The sequence below is a fragment of the Sus scrofa genome, chromosome 9, assembly GCF_000003025.6.
Source record: "Sus scrofa isolate TJ Tabasco breed Duroc chromosome 9, Sscrofa11.1, whole genome shotgun sequence".
NCBI classification, from domain to species: domain Eukaryota; kingdom Metazoa; phylum Chordata; class Mammalia; order Artiodactyla; family Suidae; genus Sus; species Sus scrofa.
Window position 1 is genome coordinate 87,543,612 of NC_010451.4, and position 19,801 is coordinate 87,563,412.

The window sequence follows — 19,801 nt, forward strand, 5'->3', positions numbered from 1 at the left end:
CCACAGCTAAATTGTTGAGAGAGTAAATCATTTAGTGTGTGTATGGATCTATATTTATGTATTTGTATACACATATTTTATATTTTTATATACATTTAGAAAATGTATTTATTTTATTTCATTGAACATTACAGTATAGTATTTTATAATAATACCAGATAAAAATATCTAAGAATGAATTACATTAATATTAAAAATAATTAAGGAGAAAAGGAACCTAACCACAGATAGTCAGATTTTAGTGTCTAATTTTTCCTGTGGCTGTTTACCAGAATAAAGTGAATTTTATATATAAATCCATATCTCATGCAGAAATATATTTATTTATGCACATGTGTTTATATGCATATAAATATGTTTTTGTCCAGGTATAGTCTCTATTTTGGAATAAACATACAAATTTTATAAAAGCAGAGCTCATACCAAAACAAAACAAAATGTCTTCACTTCAGTATGTCTAAGCAATTGAAGCGATAAAGCAAATAGAAAAGAGAGCTTGTTTTTATTAAATGACATCTGTATTGCTTTTAGTAGAACTAAATATGGAAAGCCTTCTCTTAATTCAATTTTATCTAAAGCTATAATTGGTTATTTGAGCTATGGGCACATTAGTTTTATTCAAATACCAAAATAAAACCTTGTTTTTTCAAGGACTTATATCTGAAAATCATTATTCTACACATAGGAATCCATGTTTTTACTTGAGGTACAGTTATTGAAATTTATAACTTCATAACTCATAAATGACTTCTTTTTTTAGTAATACTTTTGAAAACCACCACTCAAAAATTTGGTTCTCAGAATAATAGACGATGCACTTAAAAGATGAATGTAAGAGCTACCTTGCTTTTAGTGTGTCATTGATCAGTTTATATTGATCCTTAGATAAGTATAGATTGAAATTGTAGCTGTATTATCCCCTATTAGTAGTTGCTGTTTGGTTCCTAGTATTTCTTTTAGTAGCACAAACAATTAAATTTGCCAGTGCAGCAAATAGGTCCCTAATTCATATATACTAGGGAAACAGCTGTTTTGTCTTGTATCAAAAAACCTGTTTATTCTGGGAACATCTTCTTAGGGAAATCAATACTAGTTTTTCATGGATCTTTGTCCATATTGTATTATTCTAGCTTTAAAAGGCCTCTATTCTGTATCAAAAATTGAGCTGAATTAGGTAAGGAATTGGCTACCCCACCAATTGTTTTATTGAACTCACAGATACATACAAGTCTGACCTCACAAACTTAAATTTTAAGATTAACCTGATGTATGCCACCTTTTTCTGTCTTAGTTTCAGAATCTGTCACAAAAATACTGAGGTTTTTTTTTTTTTCAATATTTGTTTTTCCTATTTTACTGTGAGTATCGTATTTTTTCATTGTGGAGTGGTTTCTTTGGGGCTCACAGTACATTATTGGTAAATAATTATAGAGTTTCTATTTCTTGACTTCCCCTGTGGTTTTTTTTCGAACATATCTAAGTGATCTCTATTCCATGTAGACTTTGCAGAATGGAGAGGATTGGTTGGAACTACCTGGGCACCCTTGGATTTGTATCTTGTGACTAAACTCTTATCCAAGAAAGTAATCAAAAAGTAGGTGTGATATCTTTCATGCTTTTCCCTACCTGGAGTAGGATGAGTGAAGTACCTGTTTTAATCTTGCTCTAAAACCAGTTGGGCTCCTAAAATAAAGCCGTTGATCCCTGTGTAAAGTGAGACATATAATTGTTTCGATTAATAGAAAATGCATCAAATTTCCACTTAAAAGACAAAGAGCTTCTTTCAGATTAGGCTTAAAAAGGCCTCTTTCTAAAAGACTTAAAATGACATAACAAGTTTAAAAATCAAATAATAGGTTAAAATACATCAGCTAAATGAAAATAGGAAAAATGATATAACAACCCATAGACTATAAATCAGAAAAGCAATAAATGAGAAAAATGGGCTTATTTTAAATAATTTAAGGAAATATCCACAGTGAAAACATTGTGATTCAGAAAAGCAAGGAAGAGACCAAAACAATAACTGTTGTTAAGTTTGTCATAAAATTTGCCAAGTGTTCATGATTAAAGGGAGGAGAGTTGGCTGAACAGAGAGGAAGGCTGCAGCAAATCACTGCCTGGTTTTTCTTTTGCTCCCAATGCTGTCACCCCTGACTCTTATGGCATAGCTACTGTGGTCCTCACAGAGTCTGAAGGGAGGCTGAATTCTTGCTATGTTGGAATATGTTTTGCACACAAGCTTCCATCACCATTCAGAAGAACACACACTAGCAATCTATAAGCTTCTCTTTATAGGGGCTTTTGGTTCGTTAAACAAGTACATTATTTACAAAGCTGCATTGTCCTCTCGGGGGGAGAATACCTAGTGTCCTGGAATTCCCCCTTCCCCACAAATACCTTTACTTCCAGCTCTCTGGAGTTCTCTTCATATTTATAAAGTGAAACTTTTGGAAAGAAGATTAATTGTTTTAGAAACACAATTATTTTGGGTCTTTGACAAATGGTTTAGGGAAAGGCTTGAAGGATGTAATTAATGTGGTTGAATAAATATTTCAAACTAGAAAGAGCACAGTTTACATTAAGACAAAGCAATAAAGTAGAAATTAAAATGAAGGTTTAATAAAAATACTGGAGATATAAAAATAAAACCTCTTTTTCAAAGTTTTTGAATCAAAAAGGAAGTAACTGTAATTACTGACAATTAAGAAAATGTTGGCAATGGTGAAATTGTGTGTCAAAATGTTGGGATGGGATAAAACTGTAATAAATAGGTACATTTCAGGAGTTCCTGTCGTGACTTAGCGGAAACAAATCTGACTGGTAACCACGAGGATGCAGGTTCGATCCCTGGCCTTGCTCAGTGGGTTAAGGATCTGGCGTTGCCGTGACCTGTGGTGTAGGTCACAGTCGCAGCTCGGATCTGGCATTGCTGTGGCTGTGGCGTAAACCAGCAGCTACAGATCTGATTAGACCCCTAGCCTGAGAACCTTTATATGCAGTGGGTGCGGCCCTAAAAAGACAAAAAATAAATAAATAGGTACATATCAGACCTAGGCTTATTAAGTAAAAAAGACGGAGGTAAACTATATACTAAATAATAAAGTTTACATCATGCTATGGAAAGAATATGAAGGAAATCTTTTTCAAAATAAAGTATTGATTAGAGACAAATACGATAGACAAATAAGTTGAAGAGTGCATTTTAGGAAAAATACATCCTGATTTTATGGGTATTATTTCAAAATTTGGCAGTATTAGAAAGTATTTTAATATTTTACATATTTTTTTGGTTGCTTGTTTAATGGTTTTTTGCCTCTGATTATGAATGGACCCTTGGATAGTTCATGAAAATATTTAATGCCTTTTTATTAGAAGACATTAAACTTGTTTTTATACAAGTTATTTACAAACTTGTGGATTTCAGGTTAAATACAAACTTGTGTGTGAGAGCTGTTTTCCTGGGAAGAATCAATATTAACATCTCAAGATTGTCTGGAACCCCCTTTCCTCCCAGAATTGTTTTCACTGAAACAGTAAATTACCTTGTTAGACCAAAGAGAAAAACCCACAGGGTAATCTTTTTTAGGAAATCTCCAAAATGGAGTCCATGTTAATTCTCTATTCAAAAAACAAGCAAGGAGTTCCCATTGTGGTGCAGTGGGGTAATGATACCACTCCTTTCTATGGCATTGCCAGTTCGATCCCAGGCCTGGCACAGTGGATTAAAGATCCAGTGTTGCTGTAGCTGTGGCATAGTTCGTAGATGTGGCTTGGATTGGGTCCCTAGCCCAGGAAATTCCATATGCCATGGGTGTGGCCAAAAAAGGGGGAAAAGAAGCAAGAAACAAATTTCTGAGTTGTGGGAAGATGCCTTCGTAACAGTAACAGGTTATTCCCAACCAATATTTAAGCATCAGTTGTATCTAACAGAGAACTACTATGGATAGCTTGATAAAGAACAAGAAAATTTACCTCCCTCCACCATGATATTTATGAAATTCTTGTTTCTACTAAGTCAGGAATCGAAATTTTGAGATATAACTCTTAGAAATATGAAGAGAAAATTGCTGTTATTTTTGGAAGATTATTTCAAGCAACAAATATTTATTTATTGAACTGCTGCTATGTGGCAAGCACTATTCTAGGCACTGGAGTCCAAAGGACTGGCAAGGCCCCCTCCCATGGAGTATGTAGTTTACTGTGGGTAAATGGAGGATGGCAATAAAGAAGGAAATTCATGAGATTCCAGATAGAGATCTAATGATTTCAGGTATGATGTCTTGCTTAACTGAAAAGTCAAAATGTGTCATCAGAAAAATTATAAGAAATAACATGAGGAAGTAACAAGTTAGGAGGATGTAACCAATGTATAAAAGTAATAGTTTTAAATAATCATATAGAAAATATAATGAAAAAATATTTCCACTCATGATAGCAACAAATAAAATAAAATAGATAGGAATGAAATTAGCAAAAAAGTACTGAACATATAATGAAAAAAATCTAGGAGTTCCCTTGTAGCTCAGAGGGTTGAGGATCAGGTGTTGTCATTGCTGTGGCTCTGCTTATAGCTGTGGTGGAGGTTTGATTCCTGGTCCAGGAATTTCTGCATGTCATAGATGTGGCCATCTGCATGTCATAGATATGAATGTGTGTATATATGTATACAGACACACACAAACATCATATATGAATATACATACATACATATATACATATTTTTTATTTTTTCATTTTTTTATTAGAGTATAGTTGATTTATAATGTTGTGCTAATTTCTGCTGTACAGCAAAGGGACCCAGTCATACATATATATACAATCCCTTTCTTTGTTATCTTCCATCCTGGTCTACCCCAAGAGATTGGATGTAGTTCCCTGTGCTATTCAGTAGGATCGCATTGCTTGTGCATTCTAAATGTAACAGTTTGCATCTACTAAACCCCAAATTTCTAGTCCATCCCACTTCCTCTTCTCGCACCTCCTTGGCAACCACAAATCTGTTCTCTATGTCTGTGAGTCAGTTTCTGTTTTGTAGATTGGTTTATTTGTGCCATATTTTAGATTCCACATATAAGAGATATCAAATGGTATTTGTCTCTCATTCTGACTTACTTCACTTGGTTTGAGAATCTCTAGTTGCATCCATGTTCCTGCAAATGCCATTATTTCATTATTTTTATGGCTGAATAGTATTCCATTGTATATATGTACCACATCTTTTTAAACCATTCATCAGTTAGAATAGTGTCATAATAGTGCTACTATGAATATGCGGATGCAAGTATCTTTTTGAATTGTAGTCTCTTTCAGATGTATGCCAAGGAGTGGGATTTCTGGATCATATAGTACTTCTATATTTAGTTTTTTTGAGAAACTTCTATATTGTTTTCCTTAGGGGCTATACCAATTTATAGTCCTACAAACAGTGTAGGAGGGTTCCCTTTTCTCCACATCCTTTCCAGCCTTTGTTATTTGTAGACTTATTAATGATGGCCATTCTGACTGGTGTCTTATAGTAGTTTTTATTTGCATTTCTCTAATAATTAATGATGTTGAACATTTTTTCATGTGCCTACTCACCATCCATATGTCATCATATTTTTTTTTAATTGAGAGAATGCATGACTAAATAAATGGATAAAATTATGTTTCTGGCTAGAAGGGCTTATGGTTGTAAAGATACTCTTTATATTTTCTTTATAAATTTATCACTACTATAATCCTAAAAAACTTCTTTGGGACACTTGTAAAGAGAATATGACATTATGACATCTGGGATAATACACATTAAAAACCAGTCATAAATAATTTGATTGAAGAGCAACATAAAAGGACATCTGGGCTTAAGATGTTAAAATATATCATAAAGCAGCAAGGGAATTGAGCTAGAAAATGCAAAAGTCAAGTAAATAGTGCAGGGACAGCACCTTTGTGGCATAGTTATCATCTTCTCCCATCTTCCTCACCATGGCAGTCATTCATTTATAAATTACCTGGGCACCTTTCCTGCTGGGCCTGGACATGGCCTCAGAATACTTAAGACAGACACTGTTAGGTCGTCAAAGTTGGTACCTGGGTTAAAACATATTGGCATCATGTTCAGATGTGTGATACAAAATTAGTAAAGAAAGGAAGGATTATTCTCGGCAACAATTCTAGAAAAACTGGCCAAGTCTTTGCAAAGAGCATTTAGACCTTTACTTCACATTATAAAAATAAATTCCAGATGAATCAAAGGAGTGAATATAAAAAAAAGAAAGCAGGAAAACGCTTGATGATAATATAGATATTTATCTAACATCAAAGTTATGTAGATCTTTTTAGCATGAAAACAAAGGAAGAAATCAATAAAAGAAAGGATAGATAGATGAAATTACTCCAAAAATTTTCATTTCTGTACATCTTAAAAGTATTATTTACAAAACACACTGGGAATGTTTTCCCATATTTTGTAAAACATTGTTTGAAAGTATGTAGATATACTCAAACACATACATACTGAAGAGATTAGACTGAAACATACAAAAATATTTTCAGCCATCTATTTAAGGTAGAGAAGTTATAGATGATTTTATTTAAAAATTTTTTATTATAAATATGTTTTTCTAAAAAGGAGTAACTATCAAATTTGTGAAGGGTAATATAGGAAACTAACATTTTGAAAAAAATCTAATATTCAATATTTTTACATATGTCATTTCTGCAGCATATAGAAGTTCCCAGGCTAGGGATCCAATTGTCCAGTCAAAGCAACAGCTGCCAGTCTATGTCACAGCCACAGCAACATGGGATCCAGGCTATATCTGTGGTTTACACCACAGCTCACGGCAACGCCAGAACCTTAACCCACTGTGCAAGGCCAGGGATTGAACCTGCATCATCATGGATACTAGTTGGTAGTATTACAGCTGAGCCACAAGGGGAACTCCCATAACAATCTTGACGTGTGTAATAATATTCTACTTTCAAACATCAGGGACCTGAGTTTCAGTGAGATTAAGTAAATGCCTCAAGATAACTTAGGTAGACAGAGGCAGGGTTGTGGTCTGAAGGAAATGTTTATCTGACCCCATAGGCCATTATCCAGCATCAGTGATGGAGCTTTGTTCTGCTTGCTGTCAGAATCAGATAGAAGGGGAAAAAAATTACGTTTATATTCAGGTCGGCAGCAGGAAGGAGATTATTTTATTCCCTTCATGTATCTCCATTCAGTCCTTCAGTGGAGTGTGTATTAGATGCTTGTCTTATAGATGATAAGCTTTTGAAGATGAAATAATGGTAGCTGGGCAAAAAGTGAGCTCTTTCTGTTCTTATATACCATTTGCAAATATGAGTCTCTGCTTGAAGATAATTCTTTGACTGTTCTTTTTCTGTCCTACCAACTTGTACACCTTGTATTTGAGATCTTGTGGTTGCAAGAGTGTTACTATTGAAAGAGAAAAAATTATTTCCTTATTACAGACATTCTGGAGCCTTTAATTTTGTGTATTACAGGCACCTTGCTGCAAAAAGTGGCAAAGTGATGGAATCAAATGTATGCATTACAGTTCCAGGTAAGAAATAAGCACTCTCAAATGCAGAAATATTATATGTAGTTAATTATATTTTCAGTAAATCTTTCTTCTCTCAGCATGCACACTTCTCAAATCCCATCATTTTCTTTTCAGATAATAAAGAAATGAACATATTTATGTTATCGGATGCTATTGAATGTAGCCAATTTATGCTTTGAGTTTAGAGTTTTAGTCTACTGAAGTCTACTGAAGTAAATTTGCATATATTTTGGAAATACATTTTTTGTATTTGATATGTTGATTGGTATGATCGATATGTACATATTATTGATATGTTTTATTGTTCTCTGGACTGGGTTTGGTGCCTTTTCTCTGCTTCTTCTGGACCCAGGGGAACATTATTTGAAAGCATCCAGCTAGATATTACAAATTTCAAATTGATTTAAAAAGGGATCTTGGTTATTTTTAGGATATTGTTTTTCTAGAACTATTTGCTGATGGCAGTTTTCTTCTAAATTAGCTTAGAAAATATTTCTAAACAAGATTGTGGCCACTGTCTGCCAATTTGCGCAAACAAACCCAATGCACTGAAGCTTCTGATCCTTTTATTTTTAAGTACAGTTTATAACATTGTAGCCATTATTGACATTCTTGAAGAGCTGGAGGAAAGAATTCCCCAGCACAGTGCCTTTTGCTAAGCTCTTTTCTTTCTTCCAAATTTTTAGTAGCTTCCCCACTGCTTGTCAAAAAAAAAGGTCACAGTTCATGTAGCCAAAGGCTAATTTTTAAGCCACTTTTATTATTTCATATACCCCTTGCCTCAGCAAAATTGTACCATTCACTATTCAGCTGATGAGATGTACTCATTTTCTATTTCCTTTGATCATGATCTTGATTTCCTCTCTCTCTCTCTCTCTGGTGAGATCCTGCCTTGATGGCCCCACTTAACTCATTGTGAAGCTTCCTCTCACTCCCAGCTCTGAATTCCCATTCATGCTTATGTGTACCTCTGATCCCATAGGCCATGTGTAGACTCTTTGTTAAGTTCTCTTTCTGGCTTCCTGCTGAGCCTGTTACAGCTTGGCATTGGGCACCCTGAGCACCTGCATCAAGTGTCTGCAGTTCTCCCACTTCTTTCTTTTTTTCATTTCCTCCATCTTCACCTTATTTGGTTTCTATTTTCCATTTACTTAAGTTTTACATCTTTAAATGGGGTCTTATTTTTATATATATAATCTAATTTTCTAATTTTTATTTTGAAATGGCTTCTCCTGGACAAGTCTCTGGCCTTGTGCATGTCACTTAGACCTTTTGAGACCAGAAGGACCTTGAGACCGAACAATAACTTGAGACCCAGGTCACTCTCACCTTAAAGCTAGACTGCACTTGGCCCCGCTTTCTAGAGGAGGAGACTTAAACACCTGCAAAAATATCCCACCTAACATTGCATTATTTGAGGCGGTTCCCCAATCCCTTTTATGGAACCTTGTTAGGAGAACAGAAGTGCCCTTTTCTAACGAAGTCCCAGCTGGAATGGAGAATGTTCAGTCTCTTCAGCTTCAAGCAATCTGTTCCCACTTCTGTTCATGGTGAAGAAGACTCTAGACTTCCTTCTTTAGCCTTTTCTGCTCTTTTACTGAGGTCTTCTCATGGAATTTAGTCCTAGTCTCTTGAGACATACCATGCGGCCAAATCCATTCTCTACTTTTGGCAGAGACATCCCTCCTGGGTCCTCTCCATTTAGCATTCTCTCCATTTTCCTCCCTTCCCTGAACCTAGCAATTCTCAGCCTTTTCATGTCTTTGTACCCCTCTTGTGTCTGCCTTGTGCTTTTTATGGAGATTGTTAGTCTCATATCTATCTCTTTCTGATAGACAAGGAGTGTAAACTTCAGCTTCTGAGGATAGAAGGAGACCTAAAGAAGAAGAATTTCTCCGGATCAAAAGAGTGCCCTTCTCTACCTTTGCTTTAAACAGCTCCCTTTTTATAACCTTAGCCATTTTCATGTTTCAGCATGGGATGGGTTAAGGTGAAAGCCTGACATGTCATAACTATTCTTGCTCTATTCATCTTGTTATTGCCAACTGATACCCAGCTAGAAGTCTTGCACTTAGAAGGTGCTCAGTTAACGCTAGATTCATAGTCTTGTCTACTTTTTAAAAATTCCCACATCTTTGAGTTCCCTCTGTGGCCCAGCGAGTTAAGGATCTGGCATAGTCTTTGAGGCGGTGCTGGTTCAGTCCCCGACCAAGTGCAGTTGGTTAAGAATCCCATGTTGCTGCAGCTGTGGCACAGGTCTCAGCTGAGCCTCAGTTTTGATCCCTGGTCTGGGAACTTCCATATGCTGCTAGTGCCGCTAAAAAAGAAAAAAAAAAAAAATCCCACATCTTATTCTCTCCTGCTATTATAGAATCTGAGTACAATTAAATCCTTCTCCAAACTGTCTGTGTTGTATTTCTCAGTCAGAAGCTTGCAAAGAATATTTTAAACAGTTGTCGTGTGGGCTTTTCCTGAAATGCCATGTCACTCCAAAAGTGATACTCTGCTATTTTGACTACTCATAGAAAATGAGGAAGGAGGTGGGCTGAACAGAGAGAAATTCCAACTGAAATAGTACTTCTAGCCAAGCCAGTGGTGGAGGAACATTGCTTCTTTTTAGAATTTTAGAAATAACTAAGGAAGGGTGATTTTTAAAAAATCTTATCAGTGGCAAAAGTAAATGATGAAACAATAATGATGGTTGGTATAGGGTTAAATTGTTGAACGGTATATCCCCTGTCTTGGCATTATTGATACTAATTCCAGTAGTATGATGTGGTTATATGCTTTGTTAGAGAGTGTGTGTATGTGGGTAAAATAAATTATATCAACTCATTATTTGAAAAAAAAATACCTTAATTTCTTTGGTATGTTTTAAATTAGATTATGGGGGTGGGAAGGAAAGAAAAAGCTTTCCATTCATATTAGATTGCAGTAACTCAGTGATTTCCTGTACTTTAAAATGTTACTGAATTTTTAGCTTTAAATTCTAATAGTAATATTTTCAATTATATGTAGGAGGTGTGGGGCTTTATCTTGTCCAGGAGAGAAGAATCTATATACTTAACCAACCTGAGCACATGAGATTGTTTTCTGAAAGCAGCGTAAATATTCTGACCTAAAACACTCTGGTGTGTTTGTCTCTATGGCTAAGATAATCAATGATACTACTCCCCAAATTGTGCCCAGAGTATTTTAGTTATGTTCTCAGTGGCCCCTGACATAATCCTCTGAGAGGTTCTCCCTGTTCATGACCCTCCACGACACATCTGAAGTGGGCAGTGGGGAAGGTGCCCAGTGTCTGGGCCGCATAGCTTTCCCAGCCCACTGCCCGTTAGCGTATGCCTGGAGTCCCAGTATTGTTTTGTACAGCTCCTGAGGATAGAAGAGAAATAAAGGGAGAAAATTTTCTGACGACTAGCTTCAGAGTGTCTTCTAGAAATTCAGGTAGCTACTTCTTTTACCAAAGGCTCCAAATTTCTTTAACAGTTGTCTCAGAAATTTAGTAGGCTTCTGATACATTGCTTCCAGCTTCATCAACATTTTTCTCAATACAGACATTTTTTCCTGCTTTTTAGGGCCACACCTGTGACATATGGAAGTTCAGGCTAGAGATGTCAGAGCTGCAACTGCCGGTCTACACCACAAGCCAGAGCCATGCAGGATCCCAGCCACGTATTCACCCTACACCACAGCTTACAGCAATGCCAGATCCTTAACCCACTGAGTGGGGCCAAGGATCAAGCCTGCATCCTCATGGATACTAGTTGGGTTCATTACCGCCGAGTCACAACGGGAACTCCTAAGCACATTTCTTAACTCTGCTTTTTTACTTTCCATTTATCTTCTTTGCTTCTTTCTCAGTTCATTGATGGCCATCATGAATCCACCTGAAACAAAGGCTAGGAGAATTAGCAAGAGGAGCACTAACTAGTCTTTTTTGTCACAGAGTTAAGTATTTTTGTTTTTGGAGTTTTTAATGGTTTTTTTTTTTTTTAATGTTTAAAGCCTTTTACAGTTAGGTTTATTTTTATTTGAGGATAAGAAGCAGTCTGATTTTTTTTTTTAGTTCTGTAAAGTCCTAAATTTTCAAACTCTCTACTCCCTCTCATTTCTGTCCCTAAACGACCAAGTTTTGCCTGAGCTCATCTCTTTCTTGTCATACCTAGCACCAAGCCACAAGGAAAAATTAATACACACTGATGTCATGGCTTTTTACATCTTCTTCTTCTAGAGCTTCAAATTCATAAGGCACTTGAATTGCCTTTTGAGAAATTGTAGGCTTTAGTCTTACTAAATGTTTTTTTGTTTGTTTGTTTGTTTTTGTTTTTGTTTTTGTTTTTGTTTGGTGGCATGAATCACCAGCTTTCAGTTGCACATTTGTTTTCTTACTACCAGATTCAGACCACTAAGCCAATATTAAAGTTTTGGAGAGTTCCCATTATGGCGCAGTGGAAACGAATCCGACTAGTATCCATGAGGATGTGGGTTCGATCCCTGGCCTTGCTCAGTGGGTTAAGGATCCAGTGTTGCTGTGATCTGTGATATAGGTCACAGAGGTGGCTTGGATCCTGTGATGCTGTGGCCATGGTGTAGGCCAGCTGCTACCGCTCCAATTGGACTCCTAGCCTAGGAACATCCATATGCCCCAAGTTCGGCCCTAAAAAGCAATAAAATAAAATAAAATCTCTGTAACTGCAGGAGAGGCTGATCATGATGTGAATGGTAGGAGAGAAGCTGTTAGTAGTTAGCTGGTCATCTCTGCCACAAGATGGTGAGAAAGAATTTAAGCGTGTCAAGGATACACATAAGAAAAGAGAATATTTGAATGGCAGTTAGACTTAATGACTAGATAGTAAACACCAAAAGGTACAAAAAGCAACTTGGAACTAGTTATTACTGTCATGTGACATTCTGAAAGGTAAAACTGTTATGATTTCTTAAATCTAATACCCGAAAGGATGGTTAATAAAAGTGTCTCTATGATTGTATGCTTTAAAGAGTGTGTGGCTTCCCGAGGATTGTGTTTTGTTTATCTTGGCATTTTGTGAACATTACTAACATGTTCTTTACACACATCAATTAGTGTATTTGTTTTGAAAAAAATAGGGTATTTTTAGATCTCAACTGTGCTTGCCCCTGGAGGAACACACACACACACACACACACACACACACACACACACACACACACACACACACACACACACACGATTCAAAAGGGAGGTAGTGGGGGATGAGGCAAACTTGAGGATGAAAACTTTGTTTCAAGGTTTGACCATGATTTTCTTGGCACTTGTTGGGAAAGAATATAGCTATATTTAAAAGTAATTCTTAAGTAATGAAAAGCTGGTGTTCATGTGGCTCTCAGCAGCTATCTACTCCCTGGAATAAGCTGATAGAGCTGGAGAGGAGGTTTTGGTGCCAGCAATTAGGTTTCTGCAGAATCTTACCTAAGATCCCAGTAGGTCGGCACATTCTTTCTCTCACAGGAACCACCAATTCCCAGCAACTCTGAAGGTTTAATTCTATTCTTGAATATTTGATTTTACTCTTGCTTCCTGCTTTTTTTTCTGGCACCTCCTAGACCAGGGCACTTGACATGTCATTTCTGAATTCCTGCAGTAGTTTTGTAATGACTGTTAATGTTTCCTCACTTTCATATATTCTTTCTCCTGCTTTCTCCAGCTCATAAAAGCTGAAACTGCCCTACGTTTTTGATAGGATACATTCCAAGATTTTTCACTGCCTGTGCCTAGAAAGGGCCTGGCTTGGTGGTCAGAGATCTTTAATTGTGGCTTCAAGTTCATGGCAATCAGCTGTATGACCACGGAGAAGTCACTTTGGAGACTCCAAGTGCCACCAGCTGCTCTATCTCCAAATCAATAACTATTTCTTGGTCATAGACGATTAGAAAACATTGCACACTCTTTTTATGACTAATATAAAATTGCATAATAGTATATTTTAAGGGTTCTGAGAAATCTTGCCACAAAGACACCTGCTTACCTGGACTCAACCATGCATATTTCTCATTATTGACCTTCAGATCCTTTTATTCACACATCACTTATTGATACTCCCAGCAAATAGCATTCCCCAGAAGACACACCAGTGAACTAGATTTGATGGCATTAAGAACCTTCCCAAAATTTCCCCACTTTGAAAAACAAGGGGAAATAGTAGTTTTTGCCTCATGGGGTTGTTTTAAGGATTTCATGTGTTTATCCAGGTTAATGCTCAGAGCCAAATCAGGAATGAGGTACACCCTTCGTAAATGTTGCCTATTATTTATTACTAGTCTCTGTCCCCTCCATGTGACATTTCTTTTCCTATACTTTTACCTTTACTTATGTATTTTCCCTTACATTAAATGACCTCACCCTCATAATTTAGCTGACACCTTCTTGAATGTGGCGAGCGAGATAGGGTGAAAGGAGAGCAGTTGTGATGTGTGTCCTCAGCCCATGACCACAGCTCACAAGTCGTGTTGCCTGAGTGGGTTACTAGATCTACCTTGACTTCAGCTTCCCTGCAAACTGGGATTATGATCATGACTTACATGTTTTCTGCGTGTACTCCCCCCCCAACACACAGAATATGTGTTCTATGTAGGTGGTGCTAATCTCAGGCACACATAAGTGTTTGGTGAGTGAAGACTGTTGCTATTTCATTACAATTTTTTAAAATTAGTTTAAATCCTTGTCTCACATTGTCACTTTCCCTGACCATTGTTGTCCAAGTAATGTGTTTTTCCCCAGAACTATAAGAGCTTAACTTCTGTGTGTCACATGTCTGCATCATTTTATTATTAGCATTTTTAATATTCTGCCTTATAAGCCAAGGCTTTGTAGTTAGGAATCTACATTTTATGTTTTTTATTTTACTAGAGAGCATGGCATTTTACTTTTCACAGAGGAGGGCTCAAATGGATGCAGTTTAACTTCAAAATGAGCCAGGAGGGCTGGGGAAACAGTTGAATATACTTTCCTGATACCCTGTTTATTTTCTGGACTGTGGCAGTCACAGTAAACATTCCACTGGAAGGCTCAAGAAGCATGAAAGATGAATGTAAGTTTGGACATGATTGACAAAAAGTAATTGAAAAGATTAATAAAGTAGCAAAATTCTGCCAAGACGTATTTTTTAAAATGTGTGGAGGTACAAATAAACAACATTAGAAAAGGAAGTGGATAATGATACTTCAGTAAGGATATTAAAATCATAAGGAAATGTGAAAATCTATGTATCAATAATTTTTTAAAACTTAAACTGTATTATTTAAAAAGAAAAACAGAAATTGACTCGAGAGAGAAAACACAAAAACAGCAAGCAGTGAAGAAATTAATTCAGGCCAAGATATAGAATGAATTAAACTAGTAAAGTTCATAGACTTATCCTGGATAGGAGATAAAACAAAAATTGATGAAAGATTTTAAGAGGAAAAAGAGTTTTGCAGAAGAGAGTATTCTGATATGGTATGATCAGGGATGGTTCCATAGGATGCATTAGACCTGGATGATAAAGGGGAAGGGAGGGTAAAAGAGCTTTAAAGTAAATAGGGCACAGTATTAATCTGTTTTCAATCAGAAATGCTTCTTATTTTTTGGATATTTTAAATATTTCTAAGTTTAAAACGAAGTTTTTAAAAGAATGGGTGAGAGAGGTGGGAATGAGGAGCAGAACACTTCATCTGGGATAGATTTTTGTTTAGAAGAGCAGGAAGAGAGTAAGTAAAATTAAAGCCAGTGAATTTTTGAGTATTGTGTGAGCCTCTCATTTCCCATTCCCGCTACTCTGACAGAGCTGCTTTTAATACCCTAGATGCTGAAAGCTTGCAAAGTATGTTTTGTTTTGTTTTTTTTAAGTGAAATCATTTTGGCCTTCCCTTTCTCAGTTATAGGAAATTGTTTCAGTGAAAATTTCCTACAGGCTGCTTAAAAGCAATGCATGGAACAATGGACCTTGTGGCAAGTAAAATGTGTGTGGGGAAGTACTTAGAATTTAATGTGAGTTATTTTTATTTCCATTCATAGACATGTCTCAGTGAAGTTCAAATTATCCCTTGGACAGTAGAAGGCAGTCTGTTAATTTAAAGCTAGACTTTTTTGGTTCCATAAAGCCAAATTTAGGATAGATTTCAAAAGCTAAATAAACAACAGTCTACCTCCCCATTAAAAATGAGTGTGTCAGGTTTCTGTGTACTTAAGTCTTTAAATAATCTCCACTTAGCTTTTCTGCAAGGGGCCTTAAATATTTAGGAAAAGGCTAACTTTTACAATCTTAACTTGTTTGTTAAAGGGATACTTAGAGGTGGGGCCAGTCTTAATTTTATTGCTAAAATTCTTTAGGCATCCATTGATTTTAACAAATTAAAATGACGACTGGGAAAGTTGTGCCTATTGGGAGTAATTGTGAAATTCTGAGAGACAGCAAAGGCTGAAATCCTCAAAGATATTGCTCAGCATCATTTTCCTTTAATGCCATAAAATATTATTTCAAAAATTGTCAGAGGAAATGAAAGTTATACTTTATAGCCTTCTGAATCTTCATTCTTAATCAGAATCCCCTGTGAAAGTTCTTAAAAATGTGTATATTGGGGCTCTGTTTTGGAAATTCCAATTCACCAGTTCAAGAGGATGGGCCTGTGTGTGTGTGTGCATGTGTCTGTGTATGTGTATGTGTGTGTATCTGTCTGTGTCTATGTGTGGCAAATTCCACAACTTATTCTGAAGAAGATCCAAGGATCAAAGGTTTGCCAATATACTAAACTCCTGCTCTGTAGAAATTCATTGTTTAAGAGCTACATTCTGCACATTTCATGCATGCCAAGTTGTAATAGGACTACTGCTTGTGAGAGTGCAAAGTAAAACTGTTAAATTATGAGTGTGTCATTTCTTATACCAAAGGACACTTTACAAATCAATAACACAGTCATTTATGTATTTTTAGTTATGTATGTCAGTTCTTAAAATCTTTATTTACCATAAGTTAACAAAATAAAACCCTCACTGAGTTAAGTATAGAAATATTAAGAAATTTAATAAGATTCTGATTAACATGATTTATAAGAAAAAATTTCCATAAACATGATATTAATTTTACAGTGTGGATTGAAATAGATTGAATGGATATTTGGACTAATTTGACATCCTAGCAGGAGAGGATTTTTTTTTTTAAATATTATAGTGTATGGGGCAGTTACAATAAACTGGATAGACAGGATAGTTGAAGTAAGTTCAGGCTTTGAATCATAGCCCTGCCACTAGCTCGGTGACCTTGCAAGTAATTAACCTTAAAATAGGGCTAATTTTATCAACCTTACAGAGTTATTTTAAAGATTAAATGAGATAATGTATGAAATGCTACCTAAATATAAAGCAGTATCACTATTTGGATCGAGACTCATTTTGCACATTTTTTTGTATACTGGAAATGATGTACCTATGGCACGGGTATATCATGTGTATGTAGATTGTGGAATTGCAGAAGAAAGGGATTATGCCAAACATTTTCACATTTATATTTTTGGCAACCTAAGCCTTCCAAAAGGGAATTGTAAATATCTCTGTACTCTTTGGGGGAAGGAGAGCATTCTTTGTTACAGTGTTCTCAGGTGTGGTTATCCTCTCAGAGATTGGATTTCTTTGATATTACTTATGATTACATAAAAGACATATTCCATATGTTAGAAACTTGACATTGCCAACACAATGTAAGACTTTTTAGCATGAAACTTGTTCCCCCAAGGCCATTACAGTATTTCAGAGAAGAAGCCTGAAGCTTTTAATTTTGCTTCAGAATACTAGAGTTGTAGGACTTCTTGTTGACACCATAATATTTAAAAAAAAATTAGTGAGAAAAACTTCAGAGAGACCTGTTTTGAAATTTTATGTATTTTTAGTCTAGCAGTTAATTCTACCTTAGGTTATGTTTTCTCACAAGATGAAGTACAATATTTTGAATTATACTTTGTATTCTATCAGGAAGGATGTAGGCATTCTTTTAATATTATAACTAGTTAAGTAGATTGTCCTGACAGTGACTATCAGATTGCTTGTCATCTCTCCCAAATTCCCTCTTATCCTCCTCCCTCTTTCCTTCTACAAACTTATTTATTTGTTGGACACTGTGTATTGAGGGACACTGTGTGCCAGGCCCTGTACTAGGCATGGGGAATAGGTACAAATAAAAACCACAAAATCCTGGCTCATATAGAACTTACATTCTCAAGAGGGAGACAAATAATAACTAGGTTAAATACGTGTGTGTGTGTGTGTGTGTGTGTGTGTGTGTGTGTGTGTGTGTGTGTGTGATGATTGCAGAAATGGTAAATTCTAGGCACATACTAGCAAGGTCTTGTTCTATAGAGAACAAGAGTACAGATGAGCTCATGTCATTACATGAAACATAGGATGGGCAAATACGATATCAATATTCCCTACAGCTTAGAAACAGAGATTTGCTATTTCCCTCTCTCATATCCTCCCCATATATTCTCCTTTGTAATTTTATTTACTCTTTGAGACTTAACTTGCCTTTTTATTTGAACCTGATTCTGTCCCTGTAAGTGGTTTCAAGTGGTAGCGGTCAGAATGTTAATTTTTACCCATGACTGGCACTATTAAAAGATGATGCCCTTAACTTTCACACTCCCTATTTCCAGGTGTAAAAATTCCATGTGTCTGATTAGTGGTGATGATTGCATTCAACCAATACATTAAAGACTGCTAAATACTGAGATTTTACTTGGGAAAAGTTCTTCAGTTAACGTGTTCTCCTTGGAAAAACAAGCTCTCCTGATTCATTTTTTTGCTTACTTCGATGGTAAAATTAACTTGGGATGATGGTTGTCATCTTGTTCCAAAACAAATTTCTTTAGTTGATTCATTTATTTTTGACTTATAATGCCTTGCCTTCTTCGTTGACCCCCTCCCTTTTCTAAGGAGAAGAATCATTGTCATGTTGGAAAAAAATCATTTTGGTTTCATATCTTTGGGCAGAACCAAGAAAGGAACAGAGGGAACAGATTTGAGCTGCATGAAAGTAGGTGATTAAGGGAGATAATGGATAGGAATGGATGTAGAAGCTTTCGGGTATAAATGGTTGATGGTGTGTGAAAGAGAATAGGAACAGAAGCGGATGGCCATTATATGTTCGTGTTCATCTAGTTTTTGTTTCTCAAGAAATGAAAATAATATTGATAAATGATATTGACTGATTTGAATAAGAAATTTGTTGATGAAAATGGCAGCGTATTTTCAACTCAATACACTGAGAAGCAAGCAAATGCTTGTTTATTATAGAAAGAAAAACAGGTCATGGAATCTGGAAGTGGCAGTCTGAAATCAATAAAGCTCTTCGCTAGGTATGATCAGTATAGAGATTATTCCCTGTGTGGGGTTTTGGCAGATGGATCATTCATTTTATTTACTGTTTTAGGAAAATTCGAACACTGTCACCTCCTGAGAACACATCTAGTTTTCGCTCCTCCCTCTATTAATGGGATGTCTTTGAGAATGCAAGAGTCTTTCAGTGTTTTCCCGAGCCAGACATCATTAAGAAATGCAATATGCTTTTTAAAAATTTATGTAATATGTGGAAAGATTAAAATATAAGTGATTTTAAGCATTCTGCTGAATGGGTGTACATTTTCTATGGCATTTTCCCTTTATTACCTAAGAAAAAGTTAGTTGTCCTGAGTTTTACAGCAGAGATAAAAAGACAAAAAAATCCCATGTGCCCAATTTTTATGGACCTGATTTGTAGTACTAAATCAATCAGGAGGCCTGGAGAGGGAGCTTCCTGGGTTGTAATTCTAACAAAGTCACAAAATAGCAAGCCTCCAAAACAGGTATTGTGTATGTATCTCACCCTATGATGAGGGAACTGGAAGGGATTCTGGTAATAATGAGTCCAGTTACATCATCTTACATATGAGGAATCTGAAATATTCTGAGATTAAGTGATTATCCAAGGTTACAATACAAAATCTTAAATTCCAGTTTATTGCAAAGTAAGTTTGTATTTCTAAACCCTAATCCTAGACGATAGCCCTTGTGACTTTAATTTATGACTATTTCCACAACTGCTTCAAAGGACCACCCTCTTCAACTAACCATATATTTTTTTTTTTGTCTTTTTGTCTTTTTGTTGTTGTTGTTGTTGTTGCTATTTCTTGGGCCGCTCCCGCGGCATATGGAGGTTCCCAGGCTAGGGGTTGAATCGGAGCTGTAGCCACCGGCC

At 36.0% G+C, this 19,801-nt stretch overlaps 1 protein-coding gene across 34 annotated transcripts in view; it reads left to right on the forward strand.

Annotated features, from left to right (window-relative positions):
• The window catches only part of HDAC9 (histone deacetylase 9), a 1,028,404-nt gene that overhangs the window by 379,212 nt on the left and 629,391 nt on the right, over positions 1–19,801 (forward strand). For 22 of the 34 annotated variants that reach the window (XM_021102463.1, XM_021102460.1, XM_021102461.1 and 19 more), the window contains one exon: positions 7,498–7,556. The exons of the other annotated variants lie outside the window; for them this stretch is intronic. In XM_021102463.1, coding sequence (XP_020958122.1) covers positions 7,498–7,556 — 59 coding nt within the window. The remainder of the gene's footprint in view (positions 1–7,497; positions 7,557–19,801) is intronic. 34 annotated transcript variants of the gene reach the window in all.